Source organism: Dermacentor albipictus, chromosome 8 (assembly GCF_038994185.2).
Source record: "Dermacentor albipictus isolate Rhodes 1998 colony chromosome 8, USDA_Dalb.pri_finalv2, whole genome shotgun sequence".
In the NCBI taxonomy this organism is placed as follows: domain Eukaryota; kingdom Metazoa; phylum Arthropoda; class Arachnida; order Ixodida; family Ixodidae; genus Dermacentor; species Dermacentor albipictus.
The window spans coordinates 43,032,950-43,052,462 of record NC_091828.1 but is presented as its reverse complement, the minus strand read 5'-3'; the positions used below and the strand labels follow the sequence as shown (position 1 = coordinate 43,052,462).

The following is a 19,513-nucleotide window of genomic DNA, read 5'->3' as shown; positions in this document are numbered from 1 at the left end:
CTGTTCCCGTCCTAGTCGTTCTTTCCGTGTTGTCCGGTGGATAAGCACAGGCTGTGATAAGAGCCACTCTTGTCACTCGGCCTTCCGGCATCCTATCGTGCTTGCACGCTTGGCTTGGCTCTTTATGCGAATGTACGCAGCAGTGACAGAGAAACACCAGTCTGGTGTCTCAAGCTTTGAACAGTATTACCGGATTAAAGCATACGTGGTTGGACCCACTTTGTCATGGCTCGCAGACAATGGGAAAGCACACGGAAGACAAAAAAGAGACAGCAGGGAGGACCACCAGGCATGGCACATAAAACCAAGTTTATTTTTTGGTCATGCGAAATAAATGCTGGATTACACGTAATGGGCTGCTTGAAAATGCTGAAGACAATGAACTGAGCAAACTTAAGCATGCCTTCTGTTATGTTTCCAGTGAAGGATATGTGCTTTGTTTAGGAGTTTGGCATTAATATGCAATGGATTTGTTTTGTTTTGTGTCACTGAGCCTATGTGTGTCTTCAGTTTGTGGCTTGTAAGCCAGCATTTATTAATCTTTAGTTGCTGGTTTGCAAATAACTCTTCAGTTGTTAGTTCGCATTGTCATCATCTTGCTGCCTTCTTCACTGTACTTCATGTTTTGTGGGACCGTTTACAAATGTAAACTCGATCTCAAAGCAGACAGGGCAAAAAAAAAAAAAAAAACACCACCACCATAACTTGGGAACAAAGTGCATCTGGTGATTTCATCGTACTTCTGGGGAGAACATAATAGTGAACATGATTATAACTGCAATGTAAACTTATTGCCATAGAACACCTGACTAAGGGACTCCCTCATAACAAATACTTGGAGTGTGGGCGGTTTGTTGGCTAAAAAATGTTTATTGCTGTAAGAAATCTTTATCAGCCTGCAGTGCAATCCCAGTTCAAGACCAGCATCTTTCTGTCAGGACCACATTAAACCAGCAACAGATCAGTCGGTTTTCAACTGGGACCACTTCAGACTAGTTTATTCCAGTTGAAACTGATAGAAACCAGTGGTAAATTTTTCACGTGGGTAGACGTGTGAGTGTACACTGCATGTGTGTATGCCTCTCATGAAGAGGAACAAGTTATACCACAGTCGTAGTATGCCGCTATGAACAGATAGGGCGCAATCAGTCACTGAGCCATGCTAAGTATTTAAATGTTACCCCCATTAAGGACACGGATAGTCAGACTATCATATATAATGATTGCAAAAGCACAGATTCACTGTGGACGGATTCACCTATCATTTTATCAGACACAATTCAAGTTGATTAAGTAGGGGAGTTAGATGTTTTCATCCACTAAACAATATGCAGTGCTTTGGGAGAGTAGTGAAAATTTTCAAGTTTTTGTGTATTGGACTTGCATGGTGCCTAATACACTTGGTGAAGGAATGTTAGGAATAGTGTGCAAATAGTTGTTGCAGAAGTACAATATTGAAGGGCTGAGATATTAATTTTCTCAAATGCTAGGTTATTTGAACCATTGTGGGGTCATCAGCATAATTTTGTGGCAGTTCACAAAATCAGGCTTACATCTAGTCCATTGGGCTGGCATTTAGTCAGTTTAATGAGTGTTGGAGTTTTCCCTTCTCCTGTAATCTCTTTCGCAAGATATCATAGAAGATTGACAGAATGAATAGTGGTATTCATGGTAAAGTTTTGATTTAATTCTTATACACCCGTATGTTCATGTTTTTCGTGTGTGCCACCATGTTGAAGGATTGGTACTACTTAATTGTCTAACCAGTTAGTTCCAGGCATTCCTGGAAGAGATTAGCTGTGAACCTGCTGGTTTGCAAAGTCTCGCACATCAAAATTCACAGCTATGGTGTGCTGAAGCAGTAGGCAGTTTCAGAGAGTCAAGAAGTTTCATGTAGATGTCATTTCTGTAGCACTGTATAGGGCTGCTGCATGTTGTAGGTGATGCAGATACCTTTATCTATCCTTATCTCGTCGAATAAGCAATGTGACATCACTGCTGAACATGCCAGCCTTGTGTTATCTAATCGGCAGACAACGCCCGTCCTTCTTGCTTCACTGCTATCTTAGGAGCTCGACATTTTGCCCATTGCATGACTTCACTGTTTCTACGTTGTGTGCGACGGACTTTACTCACCCATGGTGTCATTGCACTGCCATTGTGTGCACGGTAGCTGACAGGCTGCTGACAGCTAGCTGTCGGATCGAGTGATGCAGACATTGTCATGCTGAAGTGTTCCGGAACAGGGCTTTCTCCAAGAGTCACATGCCTTCCGTTTTGAAGTGCACAGAGGCGTGGAAACTCTTCTCTTCCCATTATTGACCTTCGTCATCATTTTTGTGTTTTAATGTCCTTAGTATGGCAGCCATGCTGCCTGTCACACATCTGCCGCAAGCAGCTGATTCTTTTGATGAAGTTTTGTGTGGCAGCACAATGGCCTTTCTCCTCGCTTTCACCTACCTTATCACCCACACTTTATTACCACATCAGCACTGTCTCGTGGTGCGTCCTGCCTTATCTGTCACGAGCAGCTGACATGTTCGAACAAGGCACGTGCCTCGTGAGATGCCCTCTGAGGTGTATCTTTCCATGTCTTGCTCTTGTTGCCTCATTACGCACTTGTTCAAAGTAGAGTATGGTACTTCCTTGCAGTTTGTCACCCTCACTCGATGAATCTTTTTGTTGCAGTGCACTCTGTAGTTAAAGGGACACTGAAGAGGAAAACACGTTCTGGCTGTATTTTTGAATTGTGCTTCTATGATCCCAAAACAGGCACCTTGAGAACAGGCTTGGCGAGCCTGGATTGGAATTGAAGACTGAAATTAACAAGTTTGGTGAACATTTAGCAAACTGAACTGGTCCAAATATTAAGACTCTTTCTAATCTAAAGTGCCACACTGAATACTGGTGCTGGGGTTCTGCCTCAAAATTAGGAAAAGAATGTAACTTCTACCTTCGTTTTCTCTTCTCATAATCAACCTATTACCACGAAATGAACAAAAATACAGTTTTGAAAGCACACTTTGACAGTCATAATTGATTTAGTGTTTCTCTGTAAAAGGGCTCGCCAAGCACCTTCTTCTAGTGTCAAATGCACCCTTGAGGTTGTGTAATACCCCCTCTTTTATCACCTCAGTGTTGGCACCTGCTTCATCCCCTCGGCAATGGGTGCAGGCTGTGCCGACAGTCTAAGTGCTTGCAAATTGCTTCCCAGTGGCAACACTTCCAGTGTTGGCAGGCACATTGGTGTGTTGCAAAGCGCACTTAATATAGTGTGCCTGTGCACTGCTATGCAGCGTCTGTGCTTTGCATAGTGATGCTTCCTTTTGGCTCGAATTCCTTCTGGCCTTTGCACAACCTTTTTCCTGAAATATGTCTTAGTTGTTTTAGCTGTCTGCTCTTTTCGTTAGTGCCTGCAAGTGTTTTAGTTCTGAGCATGACTTATAAACTGCAAGCTTTTTTCTTTTGCTTTTTCCAGTGCATCAGGCAAATGCACATGTAAAAGGTGCACGGCATAGCTCAACAATAAAAAAGTTTATACCTGAGGTGTCGAGAGTAGAGAAGGCTTTCGTGCCAGTACAGTCGAACCTTGTTATAGTGAAGTCACATATGACGCGAAAATATTTTAGTTTCATTGAATATTCATTATAACATGCACACTGATACCAGTGGGGTGCATTTTGGATTTACTTCTTTATATCCTATAATTGATTATACCTGTGTTACACCGAGGTTTCCTTGTAGTACAGAGGGAAAGCTGAAAGAAATGTTTTCTTATGTCAGTTGTTTTCTTGCATGTCCACTTTCTCCAGTGTTAAACTGAATTTGGCTTATGAACTATACTAAAGTCGTCGAATATTATCTACGTGCTTACCTGTTTGTTCTCGGTTTTGCTTTTCAATAAGTTTTCTGTTGCAAGGGGAACAACCCTAACTATGGTGGGACACCAGCTCAATTCTGCCGATGAGAAAACATAAAATGGCTGTTTGGACGAAGGCCCTTTGAATAATGTAACTTCAATAGATGAGTTAACACAAATTTTTTTATGCTGGTGTGATGTGTCATCAGCATTTATTGATGTCATTGACTGGAAGTTCATTTAGCAAAAAAGAATTGTTACTATTTACTGACTTTGTCCTTTGCTCACTTAAGTGCTAACATAGATGTGCTCGGTACTTGGCTGCCTTTCCTGAACATTCACGGCTTTAGCTGAGGCAGTTAGCCTTATCTTTGTGGCGTCTGGAGAGCTTGATGGATCTGTAGTCTGCAATAGCAGACGTGGGTATGCCACATTCCCTGCTGCTTACCGTAAACGTTGCTGCCTTGTTGTGTCTTTGTTCTGCTGGTCGCGTGATTCCAACAGCTCTTCATTCCACGTGATGTGGTGTGTCTGACGGTGACGCTCGCTGTCTTTCCTCATCCACTATGGGGCAATGTGCGGGACTTGGCAGCTGTCACCTCTGAGAGGAGAGGGTTAGGAGGCTGGTAAGTGTCGTCGTCTGCTGTGTGTGTCGACAGACGGCAACGCACTGAACAACGTGCTGGAATGCTTCCAAGAGCTCTGAGAGGTGCTCCCTATACCTACCGACCTTCCGAGTCAGAGTCAGGGACACTTCTTTGTTTGTTTGCACCTTGTCTACAGGATTGAATCGTCTGCACTGGTTTATTTGCTGTTCCCCACGTCTCTTTCCTGGTCCCCACTTTCATTTGCCAGTCATGTTTCCTGGGCAGAGGTTGAGAAAGTGCGAGTTAAGAATACTTGGAGAAAGTGCTTGGTCACCACTTTCTTTAACAATGTAAGAGGAGAGAATGGGAACTAAAGTTCATGGTTAGTGAGCGATGTAAGAGAAGAGAATGGGAACTAAAGTTCATGGTTAGGGAGTTCGGTCACCAGGGTAATCTTCCTGATGCAGATGGCAATAGAATCTTGTGAAAGATGTCTTTCGTTTAGCCTGCCTGATGCCGTGTGACCCGGTAGCCTTTACATCTTTCTGACTGCTTCACCCAGCCTGATTTTTATACCGTTTCGAAGATCTTGTGGAATTGACAAAACATATTTTCCATTTGTGTCAGGTTAAGGTGCATTTGGAATTCCCTGCTTCTTATTCCATGATAAAGCCATTTGTGATGGCCATGATTGGTATCTTGTCTGTTCGAAGGAAACTGAATGGCGAGGTGTGTTGTTGGAATTAATTGTGCTGACGTAGAGCTTTTGTTGCAGCTGTCCCAGATTATTGCATTATTGCACTCGGGGTCATCTGACAGCTGCGAGAAAGACGGCGGTCCAACTTTGTTTACCCTCATTGTGGCTGTCGTGCTGTTATCTTGCTCGTATGATTCCTGGTAGGTGATGGGCTTATTTTAGAAAGAGGTTGGGGTTGAGGGATGGGGCACATCGCTGCTGCCTTCATCTGTTGAGGTCATTACTGTGTGGCATTATAGCAGCCCTCAAGTGACTGCTTAATGTTGTCCTGCAAAGTTTTTTATACACAAAGCATTTTGTCATTCGGTATAACCGGCATTCTTTAGTAGTATAACATTTAATTGCTTAACCTAGCTTGGCAGTTATCACTAAATTAAGCAAGCTGCATACTTGACATTTTTACCATGATGTAAGTGTAGGACAGCATGAAACCATCATTGTCTCCTTAGGCAGTGGGGAAGGAAACTGTTGGCACGAAAAAAAATATAAAAATATCCAGTTGTTTTTGTGAAGGTAATTATATATTCTTAACCCAAGTTAACCGAACCAAATGCCAGTGGAGAAATGCTGGAAGTTTTTGCACATGAGGCATTGTATAATAAATATTTTTTATTGATCACTTCGTTGGCTGGTTAATTCATTTATTGATTGTTATTTAGTCACAATATGCGCAGACTGTGCTATAACTGACTGCTGTCTTCTTTGTTGTAGTTCACCTATTGTTTCATTGCAGTAGCTACAAAAGCAAAGTACCGAGTTCTTGATTTCAACGAGCTAGCTGGTGTTTTCTTTGCACAGTTTTGGCAATAAAATTTATACTCTTTAAGCATTGGAAGCTATGTTCGTTGCACATTCTGCAGTCTCGTTTTTTTTTAATCAGCCGTAAAGCGACGAGATGCACTTGGGAGCCTTAAGCGGTCTGAACGCTAGCGCTCACCAGAATGTGGCTGGTCAGCTGTATGGGGCTTTTTTCAAGTCTCTCTGTGATCGGCAGTCACAGAGCACTACTGTAGGTAAACAGCGCGAGGACTTTGTGCACATTTCGTTGCTCTCATGTGCATGTAATCATCACTCCATATGTGCTCGGTAGGTTGGCTTTTACACCTGGCAGAATGAAGGTACGGTCTGCCTTCATCACATGGTAAGTGTGGTACTGTGCTGGCTTTTGTTCAGATAGCCAGTTCTCGTGAGCTTGTGCACCTGCTGTTCTCGAAACAGGGATGAGGGCCCCTCAGCAGAGATGACGAGTGGTGAACACATTGGTAGTGGCATTTAGGTCTGAAGCCCCATTGTTTTGCTTTGGCTCTCGAGCAATACAGTGAATGTTCTTGTGGCTCTTCGACTATTTCGGTGTGGTCATCGCTGCTTGAAAAGAATGGGTTGTTCTTGTAGCTTCCTTACTTTCGAGGCTTTCGCATTGTGTCTTCATAATTTGCCACAGATTGATTGTACATCCATGGCCTTTCCGTGGCCTCAGCACTTGCCTCTATTTGCTGGGAGGGGTAGTTGCTGAGATGAAGCAGTTCTCTTGGAGGGGAGGTGGATGGCTAATAGCGTGAAGATGAGGGAGGTGATGTGCCAACCGTCACGCGGTATAAGAACAAACAGAAATGTCGGCCCGCACATATATTTGCAATGAAGCTTCTGAGAGTAGTGAAGAAACCGCGATGGCATTGTGGCTGCCACAACCTGTTACCTCAGCCCAAGAAACATCTGGCATAGAATTGGGCACTGTCTTTGTTAGTTCCTTTATCACAGTAGGATCAAGTGAAAGAACCCATGGGTTCATTTTCATCTGGCTTCTCTTGCTTTTAACCTGTCATGGTTGCTGAGTGGCTTTGGCGTTGCACTGCTAAGCACGAGGTCACCGGGTGATGGAGACAAAATGCAAGAACGCCGGAGTACCATGCGTTGGATGCACGTTAGAGAACCCCAGGTGGTCAAAATGGATTCATAGTCCACCAATGTGGCACCTCTTTCATCAGGCATCGTTGCTTTCAGACGTCAAACACCATAAATTGATACATATGTTTTTAAAATTAAGGAATGGTTTGTCTTTTTCCTACGTTTTATCTAACGTAATGCTTGCACCTTGTCTTCTAATCACTGTGCAGCGTGATGTTGAAAAGAAAGGGGCTCTAGACATATGCTTTATGCAGCTACACGATGGAGTCTGCTGATTCAGGAAGGGGTAATTGGAGCTTAATGATGGAGGCATTTGACCTGTGGAGAACTTAATATGGACTGATAGCGCACTTGCCAACTTTATGATTTTATTGCAGAATGTTCGATTTTTTCAGTTCGCTAGCGATTGTCTTATTGATGATATTAATTTGTACAGCTTTTCATTCGCGGCCTCTTTAGGGCAAAAATGATTTCCGCAGAATGCAAATGTAGTCGTAGAATGATTTTTCAGGGCCCTACTCTTCAGGTTCGCTCGAATATTTGGAGCTATGGGCAGCAGAGCCATCAATAAAACAACAGGTAAAATTTCGGCCTCCATTACATATCATGAACATTTTCTGTTTTTGTGTGATGTAGATAATTTTGACTGAGAATATAGAGCAGCGTGCCTTTTCATAGTGTCTCTAGTGAACAAAGTCAGCTATGTTTTTTAGTAAACAGTGTGCATCGTGTGCCGCAAATAATTATTATTTCTTAATTCTCACTGAAATTTAGCGTTTTTTGGCTTCAATGGTGGTACTACTGTACCTTACAGTTTTAAGGTTGGCAGGTTTGTGATTGTCACGATGATGAACCATCAGCCAAACCAACAGGGAGGCGTCTGTGCAAGCAACAGTCATATTAAGAAATTAAAATTTCCTCTAGTTTCTTTGTCACATGTTCCGCTGATCCTCATCTCTGTACACGCGTAGCATGCACTCTTGTGGAGGTAGCAGGATGTTAAAATTACATTCTGTGGTTTTAGCTGCCAAAAACATGATCTGATTGCGGGGCACACCATAGTGGGGGACTAGGTCATGAGCCATAACAGTACTCTCTGCTTTCTTGTTTTTTGATGCGCAGCAAATACACACCGAATTTGTGAAAACTTTATGCACCATATTTTTTGCTGTGTACTTCAGGGCAGGAAACAACAATAGTGGCAACCAAAGGTGATGAATGGAGAGGGGTTTGGTCATGCCACTATTGAGAAGAAAATTCCGGAGCCCAGTAATGATTTAGTGGCTATCAAGAAAGATAGATTTTTTAAGAAGGAATGGGGCGCTGAAAGGTCAATTTTTGAACTGACTTCCCAATTTTAATGAAATTTGGCAGAAGGCTTTGTCTTCTTGTCATTAGAACATGTAGTAAATTTGATTACCCTAGCACAAATACAAAAAAAGTTATGCATGTCCCATTCAGTAAGTAAGTGTGTTGCCTTAGGAAAATTATCATTTTAATAATTTAAAATTAGGTCAACTTTGCCTACACAAATATCTTCTGCGCACACTATATCACAGGATAGCGGCTGCTGCTTGCAATCTTATGCCGTCTTCTGTAGGAACCGCATCACAAATGCAAGTTCATTCTGTTCATTATGTAATCCAGAAATCTACATTTTTGTTAGTAGAAGCAATTTCAAGACGTCGATAGTCTTGTTCGTGATAAATTTTCAGCTTAGAAACGATCTTACAAATTGTTTTTGCCTTTGCAGTTTTGAAATGATAGTTTTCCTAAAAGTGCAAATTGGCCAAGCAGTGCAAATAACTGAGAAAAATCGACTCGAAGATCTCAAAACATGCCAAAACACGTGAAGTTGCCTAGTTCAGACGGTCATTTTCTTGTTTTTGATTGTGCAGATAGTAACCAAACTTGGCGAGGAGCTTTCTTATGTGCTTAGACATCCAAAACAAACAAAAAGTGCAATTTTCTGGCGAAGATTGTGATCTTAGTGCAGCGCCTGCCCTTAAATGTCGGGTGGTGCCATACATTTTATTAACCATACATTGGCTGGCCGTAAAGGCGTGTCCTGCAAAGGTAGCATACTCATTTACAAAAGGCACGGACAGTGCACATTTTGAACTATAATGAACCATGTACTAGCTTTGTGTGTGCAAACAGAGCTGCCATGATTCATCGCACTGTTTGTGACACAGGCAAGCAGGTGGATGATGAGCTCTGCCAGTGGAAGCTCTACTAGATGAATTTATGCTCACAGAATGAGTGTCCCATCCTGTGGAGAGCAGTAACAAGGCTGGCGGCGCAGGCAACGCTTGTTTGGTAGAATGAAGCTGCTCCCCGAGTCCCACCTGCTGTTTATAAGCACACCAGTGTGCATTCCAGAGTTAGCAGGTTCAAAGATGTACAGCAGTATTCATGGCGCACAGGCAGTCTGATTAGATAGGCCAGTCTTCCCATTCAAAAGGGAACAACAATCACATAGTCTCCGGTACAGCAAGTTCATTGTGTGCGAGAGCTGTAGCAAAACAAGGATAACTCACTGGAAGCCATCGCTAGTAAAAAACTGTGGCACAGGCCTAGAAGTATTATGTGTTTGCAGAGGTCATTGTCACACAATTATACAGCCTTCATCATACGGGAGGTGCTTTCTGAAGTTATGTCAGATATTGGGCTAGTTCGTATTCCGCAAACAAACTTCTTAGTGCGGAAACAGTGGACAAGATGGAGAGAGAATGACATACACAAGCAATAACATTAGCCCTTGTGTTCCTAGCTCTGTCTTGTCCATTGTTTCTGTGCTGAGAAGTTTGATTGTGGTTTCTGAAGTACAGTGGAATCTCGATAAACAGAAATCGCTTAAATGAAACTGCTGCTTAAGCGGAACACCACCCTCATGGTTGGTTGGTTTTGTATTCATGCAATGCTCTCTGCAATGTCTCTGAATAAATGGAACTACTGATAAACATAACCAATTTCCCTGGTCCCTTGAGGTTCCGTGTAAGAAGAGTCCACTGTAATAGGGAAACCTTTGGCACCAGGAGTGGCGGCCTGCTTACTTTTGAGGGCTTCTAAATTACATGGGCTGCCATAGTCTATGAATCTTCACCAGTGGGCTGTGCCACATGGCTAAGCTTGCTGCAAATGTTTTAAAGTGTGTCTATTTTTGTTCCTGTAGCTGACCACTAGAAGCCACACTCATTTTATATCTTTTAAAGGGACGAACATTAAAACGATCTCGTCTGTTATATGGCCCTCCAGTCACGCATGGTATCATCTCTTTGTTTTATGTCGACAGGTGACTATGTTGGTTTCGAAAATCAGCATTGAAGGAGATGCACATTTCTTCTGTAGTTCAAATTGCTTGTGAAGAATGGGCTCTATCACATAGGCATATGATGCTGCATTGCTAATCTGGTGGAGACGGGTAGCATTGAAGGGTGCAAGGGCCAGGTATAGCTAGAGTGCACTGAGTGATGGTTTAAAGCTCCAGCAATCTTGGAGGCCATACTCCACATGGTGCTGCTGCATGTTTTGAGTCAATGGTTTGCACAGAGAGGGCGCTACACTCCTCTAAAATGTGCCAACATGGGGTGTGAAGAGATAGCATCAGTGAGTTCCTCCCCTGGCAATGACTCCAGCATGAAAAACAATGGGAAAAAATGGAAAGAGTGGGAAATAGGTTGTGACAAAATAGACCCTCAGGTGTTGCACTTTCCCATTTCTTATGCCGCTGCGTCTGTGTTAGTATGCATCCCCAATTCATCTGTTGGTCGCCTGCATAAAAGTAAACATCCTGTTCTTTTGTCTCGTCATGCTGTCTAAAGCTGGCTTGGTGGGAGGAGATCAAAAGTAGAAAGAATGGAGGCTTGTCTGGAACAAACAGGATGCCCCGGAGTGGATGGCATGCAGCTGTCTTTTAGACAGGCCAATTGCTCCGAGTGCCATTTGTGCTCCACTTCTTTCTCTGCTGTTTACTTTCCCTTTGGCTCTCTTTGTCGACTCGGGTGGGACCAACTGTGTGTGTACTTTTGTTTTGCGCAGCTGGCTTTCAACAGGCATCCTGCTTTTGTTCTGTTTTATTTCGTGCTAGGTGACAGGGTCACGGCCTTTGCAGTCTTGTATTTCCCTTGTGTGCGTTGTCTTGGCGGCAACAATGTGTCCAGCGTTCCTCCTATCATTTGTGGACTCTATCAATTTCCAAAGATCTAGTATGCCCAAGTGCAGTCGGAGCTGCACTTAGGCCTGCACTTGGAAGAAGAGGTGCTGCTGTATCTTTTCGGAGGAGTGTGGGGGTGTTTTCTTTGTGATCTCTTCTTCCTCTTCCTTAATAATAAAAACGTGGGCTACTTGCGCACTTCCGGGCCTGTGATAAGTATGCATTAACCATCCATAACTTTTAGTACTATGCTGAAATCGCGAGCTTGTTTTACCAGGGAACCAAGAGCAAAATATGGTGCAAACAATAAGAGAACACAAGTGGCTTTTTCATGCATTTATCAAAGCCTGGAGGCATTGGAGGATACTTTTCAAGCATTTGTTTGCATTTAACCCCTTCCGTGCCACATAATTATCTCGAATTCTCATCCTAAGTGGACCAATTATTTTTAACGATGCCAATTTCCAACATGTTTTACATCCTTAGAAAGAATAAACTTGCTTCTGCTTGCACTGTTGCATGGATTGTGTGCTGCCAAGTACCAAAAGCATGACAAAGTACTGAGACAAAACTAGGCTCCATCATGGCATGGCTAGAAAATGTGAACTAGTACTGCTGACGAGCTGATCTCGTCTTTGGCCGTTTTTAGAAGAAATGCATAGACGAACCTGGCTTGTCAAAGATGTGGAAAGGGTTAACAAAGCAGCAAAAAAGTTGAACCGCATCAAACTGTGTGCTGCGAAGCTATCTGTAGTAGAATGTGAATATAGATTTAGAAAAGTAAGGCATCAAATGCAAGTACGCAAAAGTAAAGGAATTGGAATGGCTTTTTGGCGCATGGATATATTTAAAAAAATATATATAGTGGTGACAGGGAAGATGTTTTATTTTTCTCATGTTGCTTGCAGTGGCGAGATGGATAGCTGTGCTCCAGCATTAAATGTAAAGTTGGCGCATTAACTTAGTAGCAGTATAATGCCGCTATGGGGGGAACTTGTGCTGGTTTCTCAAACACTCCCTTCTAGTCTCTGTTTAATAAGACTCGTTAATCGAAGTACCCTTTCCACTTGTGTATGTTGATGTAGCAGACTGTCTGAAACGATTCCGCCTCTCCGTCTTTCGTGCCTACTCACCACTGTGTCCTTGTCTCCTGCCCTGCAGAGTCGTGGGTGGAGTTGTACTATGGTGCATCGTCGTCAGCGTCTGAGCGTGCCACGCCCCCCCTGACGGGCAACATGCACATCCTCGAGAAGCTGCTGCTGGAGGCCCAGAGAGACTCGAATGTGTCCTCCGCCCGTGGCAGTGGCAGGTGAGTTGTGATTCAATTCTTTGCAATTCAATTCTTTATTTGCAGACATAGAACATACAGAAATAGCAGAACTGGTTCTGTTTCTTGTGGAAAAAAAGGGGGGGGGGAAACGGCATTGCATTTCTGCTTACGTGCTCGTTTCCAACATGTACGGCGGGCTAAAGGCTGATTGCAACGAAATTTGAGACCCCGTAAAAAGCCTGATTTCCACTAAAGGGACTGACAACCAATTTCCGTGGTACCCATTTTTTTGAGTGCCATAGAAACCTTACCAGTCAAGAGTTTCTAATTGTGAAGTGATAATGCGGAAAATGCTGGGGAAAATTTTTTATCGGAATTTTTGGTCTGCAGTGAGGATGCAGTCGTTCACTGGAAGCATGCTGAAAATGGTGATAGGCAACCGCGAGAGCGATTATACACCGGCATTAGTGGGAGGCAGACAACAAGTGTGGCTGTAGCTGTAACAAAGTATGATATTGTTTATCAAGTCGACGTTCCAGCGATTCAGGTTTTCTGAGTTGTTAAATTATTTCTGCGATAATAGCTACGTGTTTTCATGGTTTCCTGTCCAACTGCTTTGATATGCAACTAGTCCAAATGAAACCAATCGTATCAAAAACGAAATGATGTCTTTACACGTGATACGGAGTTCAGCGTGTTGCTGTAGCCAGTGTGTGTTTTTGATTTCCGAAGCATAAAGAATGCATGAGTGTCTAATAAATATCAACTGTAATTTTAAGCAATGTATGCTGCACTTAATAACAGTCGACGTACATCAAGTAATCTCACAGAATAGATCCGAAGTACCAAGATTGCATCGCCAGGTCTCGCCTCTTACTGGTTTTTGAGACTTTCTTTGCCAATTTAAAATTATAACTGCGACTTAAATTGTGAACAGCGTGCTGGATTCTAACACTATAAATCATGGTTATTTAATTGCGATCTATGTCTCGCACCACATTCTAGCCAGTTCTCAGTCCCTTCCATGTAGGTGGGACGCACTCTCGTGCTCCTCTCACTCAGTTCTTTAGCAGAGCCAAGGGTAGCTTCTACCTTCCACTGCTTGGATGTGTGTTGTATGCACAGACACTAGCGTTCCCATTGAACATCTGTTTCCTGTTGAACAGGTGTTTGAGCCTAACTGGCTGTAAACATCAAGCCATATCTATCTAAACCTTTCATTGGGCACTGACAAGTGGCCACGATTTCCGGCCGGTGCTTCCCGTGCACCATCAAAATGTGACGCCTGCAACGCCGCTGCCGTCTTTTTTTCAACTGCCACTGCCTTGTCAGTGTTGCTTATCATAAGCTGATAGATTACTTCGGCAGTACTTAGTACACTATTCCCTCATACTTGGGAGACATTGGTGTAGCCACACAAATACTGCGGTTATGAAAATGTCGCTCCATGCAACTCTGGGTAGAATGCCATCTATGTCACAACATCTTGACATGTTGCTGTTATAGCGCACCGAGTTAATGTTGTGCCAAACAATGTATAGACCTCTTTTGCTTCCAGTACTTACAGTACTTTATTTATTTTTTTGGTACTTACCAAGCTTTATTCCGTTATTTGCACATCGTACATGTCTCAGCAGCAAGTCATAATATGCTGGGTACCTGGACATAGGGGCATTGAGGGTAATATGCTGGCTGACCAAATAGCCACATCAATTGCATCACAAGATATCCATCCTACCACTGCACTACCTGCCTTAGATCTAAAGCCTTTCATCCGAAAGAAACTCAGAAGCCACTGGCAGCGCTTATGGGATGCTGAAACGAATAATAAGCTTCACTTGATTAAACCAAAACTAGGTTATTGGCCCTCCGCAACAAAACCACGACGAACAGATGTCCTATTCTGCCATCTCAGAATAGGACACACAGATGCCACACACAGTTTCCTGCTAACTGGAAATGAACCACCATCCTGCGGTAGATGCAGTGAAAGGCTCACCATCCTCCACGCCCTCGTGGAGTGTCGGCAAGCCGAAACAGAAAGAAAGAAACACTTTCCACTAGCATACCGGCAGCACATCCCCCTTCATCCTGTAATGTTTCTTCATACAGAACCGTTGTTTGACACCAGAGCAGTCCTAAGTTTCTTAAACGATGCTGTCTTGCATGTTGTTAGCCCTACGAATTTGTAGCACATCCTCTCTCAAGAGGATGCCGCTGCCATATTTTTGTACAGCACACTCCTTCAGGCTCTTCTGTTTTAAGGGCTCTCTTAACCCTTTCAGGCGCCACTTGCAATTATGCACAGAAAAAAATCTTTTTATATATAAGCATTCTTTTTGGGACCTAAGAAACACAAAACCATCGAATTCTTGAAAGTTATTATGAAACTTTATTATTTGCAACATCGTACACAATTGTGTACACAGCGCCTCGGTGGTCACAAAATTCACTTGTGGAATGCGAGGAAGCAATTGCTCTCTTTCGTCAGGCACAGTTGCACGGCGCATTTCATGCAGAATATCCGGGTGCCTCATGTGCACTTCTCGAGCTTGCACCTAATTCGCACGTTCTGGTCGCGGGATTCGGACCAATGGTCAAAGGAGTTGTAGTGTGCGTCGGTGCAAGGATGCGATATTCTTGCTTTTTTGCCATATCTTTGGTTGTGGTGCTTGGATGTCTGCAAGAGAAGGCCTTCCACGTTTTTTTTCTCGGGTAGTACCGATTTAATTAATGCTTCGGCAGCTTGCAAGCAAGCGAACATTCATCAAATATAGGAGTTTAGCTCCAGGCAGCGTTTGATTGTCACGGAGGTAGTCCAGCCAAGAATTGCAGATACCCAGGTTCACAAAAGGAAAAAACACTCTGTGTCCACTTCTTCAGCTTGCGTTTCCCCTGCAGCAGCGTCTTCCTCTTCTGTGAGGTTGGTGAACGCAGCTGCAACGCAGGCGTCGGTCGCTTCGCACGTGGCTTCTTCTTCGTCACTTTCCCCAACGTCTGAAACATTTATCAGCAATGAGCTCCAAAAGCCTTTCAGCTGTCTTTTGGGTTTTCTTATACTTGTTTGCATTGCAGAAAGAACGACGAATGGCCAAAAAATCTGGAAAGAAAATCAAAGCAACTCTCAGCGTTCTTCATTTCTGCAGCGACCACGGCGCTTTGTACACAATCGTGTACACATGCGCGTGCGAGCGTTAGCGTTCGGTCATCTCCTCAGAAAGGATAAAATTATCACTCCTCGGTACTTCATATGATGCACAAGCGCGTCTAATTTTTTTTCGCTTGCCACAATAAAAGAAAGTGGCTCTAAAAAAAATAAGAACTTCACTCACCGCTCTTTGCTGCTCCGGCGTCCGCCATTTCTTGTTTTGATATGAACATCTTCACAGAAATGCGACAGATGGTGCCCAAAATGCACATGGTTGTCAGTTTAATGCTTGCGAATGTGCTAAAGCCAACCTAATAGAAAATTGCGCGCCCTAAACGCGAAAAAAACACCGGAAGTACAATGTACACAATTGTGTACAAGGCGCCTTAAAGGGTTAAGGCAGCAGTGCGTCTTGCAAACGTTTGCTTTCAAGTATTTTAAAATATGGTCAATCTATCACAATGTATCGTTTGTGTTCTTATTAGCACTCATTAGTCATTGCCATAATTTTATTACGTATAGCTTTTATGCACTTTACAGAGATCGCTTTTAGGCCCCTTTACAGCTACGTCACAATAACTTACGGAATTCATCTACCCACCGTAAACCCATCATCACTGACCTGGCGCTCTTTGGTCATAATTGGCCCTTGCACCATAAAACAACGAATTCATTCATATGTGATGCAGTGATACACTGCGATTCTTTGCTTTTGAATGCAGGCAACATACTTATCTGTATCAGCAAAGGTCTTAGACTATGAACTTATCACTGTTCGTGTCTCATTATAAAGTGGTTTTCTTCATATACAGAAGGCTTCCGTTAATTTGACTCCGGTTATTTTAATCCTGAAATGAGCTTTCATTGAATAATTCAAACTTGTTTGGTTGTCATGCATGCACCCAACCCGAATGGTGACCGCTGTAGGGATTTGACTGGTGGCAGTGTCCGTCTTGGCGCCACTCGGGCTACAGAGAATGCGTCAAACAATTGTCATCTTGCATCGAAAACACCTATTTTTGGCATGGCCCAGGAAGATTTGAGAGTGATAACGGTAGCTCACAGTGAAGTATTAGTGTTCATATAGGTTATTTTACAGGTTAAGCTAGCAGTAACAAGTTGTGTCACATGTTCTCAGTGTTCCGGAGAATTGTATGTGTCGCTGGAAGAACTGGCGAAATGGTTAGTCTAGGCATGCACTATCATTGCAGTTGCGATTGTTGCAGAGTTTGATAAATGTGGAATACCAAACGTGTTGTGGACCATACAGAGGACATGCTGTGATTCTTCATGGACAGTGACAGTGATATAAGGCGAAAAAGTCTGAGAGTGATGATAATTAACATTATTTATTTATTTATTTGTTTGTTTATTTATGTACGAAATTCCTGCAACGCCGTAATGGCATTATGCATGGGGGGAGTGCATATACAAAGTTGACATAGGAACATATTACTATGACACATTACTAGAAAAGAATATGAAAACAGAATGCAGAATATAACAGTGATAGCATATCACTACGCGTAGTACAATACGTAAATGGTAAGACAGTGAAAAGTTATAATACAAATGTCACAAGTGACAAAGATGAGAAAAAGACACTCTTATCAGTTATGTTTACTATGTTCTCAAGGAGTTGGTTCCATTCCCTAATTGTCTTTAAAAACAAGGAGTTAGCAAAACTAGTGGTTCTAAATAAGTATTATTGTACTTTGTTCGTGTGCTGACAACACTTTGACTATACGTTGGTGCCAAAAAGTATTACATTTTAATAATTCCTGTTTGATTGGAATATATCATAATCATCATCAGTCTGGTTACGCCCACTGCAGGGCGAAGGCCTCCCTCATACTGCTCTAACTACCCCAGTCATGTGCTAATTGTGGCCATGTCCCTGCAAACTTCCTAATCTCATCCGCCCACCTAACTTTCTGCCGCCCCCTGCTACGCTTCCCTTCCCTTGGAATCCAGTCCGAAATCCTTAATGACCGTCGGTTATCTTCCCTCCTCATTACATGTCCTGCCCATGCCCATTTCTTTTTCTTGATTTCTACTAAGATGTCATTTGACATCATATACTGTGCAAACATTTTAATTATAGTTTTTGCCTTCTAGGTTGGAGGGGCAATTTGGGGGTGGCAGGTATCGGCTATGCCAGTCCTGTAGAGTGCAAAACTTTGTTGAAATGATTTAAGAAATGAGCCTGGGTCCACTGATAAAGTTTGTGCAACTGAAATGTTTACTATTCAAAAATTCGTTTAACCGAAAGATTTTTGCATTGAATGTATAGGAAAACTTCCAGGAATTTTGAAAAAGTTTGGTATTCTGAAATATTCGTTAAAGCAATGTTTGCACAGCTGAAAGTTTATTGTACCTTTTCCTTGCTGAAAAATCGGGCGCATGTTTGGTTTATACTTTCTTTAGGAGCTCATAATTCCTTTTTCATGTCAGTTTCCTACTTTCAACCCATGTAAAGTGGGTGTGCATTTGATTGAGGGACATCTAGAATTGGGGAAAATACTGCCAAATGAATTGGCAGTGTTTTCATGTTTTTTCTGCCTCTTGTTTAATTGGACCCACTGGATAATGCGACCAATTTTGGCGGTCCCATCAGGGTTGAATCAATGGAAGTCAACTGTGACCGATGTATAATGTGTCTATAATCACACATTTTCACACTTTTTTGGGGGGGGTCATGAATGAAGGCAGTACCCAAGTCAATGGCTTCCATACAGCTGTCTGCTATGTATGAAAATGAGTAACTTCTGGAACTGCAGGCCCTGTCTATCCGAGCACAGCTGTGATTTCATTTATGTGTGTCTTGTGCGACGTATTTGTTGGCAACAGCACTTCAGCAGTTTCACTTTTGTGAATCTCGTTTTAATTATTTCGTCAGTAGTGTCGTGCTGAGCAGGTAACCTCTTGAACTTTTGCGATGTGAATTGCAGCATCAGTTTTATTTGGTGTCTTCTTGTCCGCAGTCCCAAGAGCCCACATAGTCCGGCAAGTGAAACCGTCCCCTTCATCATAAACAGGGTACGTGTGGCTTCTGCATGCTCTCGCCTTGCCTATTGTTTGTTTGTTTGTGCCGAAGGGAAGTGCGTATTTTGTTTTCTCCAAACATAGCCATATAATCCAAGCACACTTTTGATGAAGGTAGATAGTTTCGGGCTGAGTTGTTGTTTGTAACCCATCCTTTTGTGTGGTGCGATATGACAGAAAGGTGGAACAGAAAAAGGTGCGTGTGTTTGTCATCTCTGTTGCGTTGTTGCATTTAGGTTGTGCCAAAGAAATGTGAGAAAGGGAAACACTTTAGCAAGGATGGGAAAAGAGGGCTGATTAAGTTAGCTGTGCTTTCAAGAAATTAGAGACAAGAATTTGATATTTTGCGCAGGCACCCACATATAGGTCAAGTGATTTCTTAATGTATTGAAATCGACACTGGCATTCAATGCGCAATATACATGGACTTTAATGAAGAGCAATGGAAAGTAGGTAGCATGAAATTTAAACCTTCCTTGCTTGGTATACTGAGGTTGAGTATTATATTAGTTCATGTCGTCAACTGGTGCACGGCCACTTGTTTGTGTTCAAATGAATCTAGCTGGAGATTAAGGTAGCCTAAAGACAGTGAAAGGTTTTTAAATATGAAAGGCTGGCTTCACTTGGCTATGGACACAGTTCATTCCTGACGAACGACATTGTGAAAGTATAGTCACCTTTGTTTCTTTTTCCAGATAAAATAAAATGAAGATTTTGAATTATCATTGCTTTGCTAGCATTCAAGTTTAAATAAAGGTAGCACTGATGTGTGCCTCTGCTCGCCCT

The 19,513-nt window shown here is 42.7% G+C and overlaps 1 protein-coding gene across 1 annotated transcript in view; it reads left to right on the top strand.

Moving 5' to 3' along the window:
- Window positions 1–19,513, top strand: part of BNIP3 (BCL2 interacting protein 3) — a 121,993-nt gene that overhangs the window by 82,911 nt on the left and 19,569 nt on the right. The window contains exons 2-3 of the mRNA XM_070523281.1: window positions 12,426–12,573; window positions 18,667–18,721. Coding sequence (XP_070379382.1) covers window positions 12,426–12,573; window positions 18,667–18,721 — 203 coding nt within the window. The remainder of the gene's footprint in view (window positions 1–12,425; window positions 12,574–18,666; window positions 18,722–19,513) is intronic.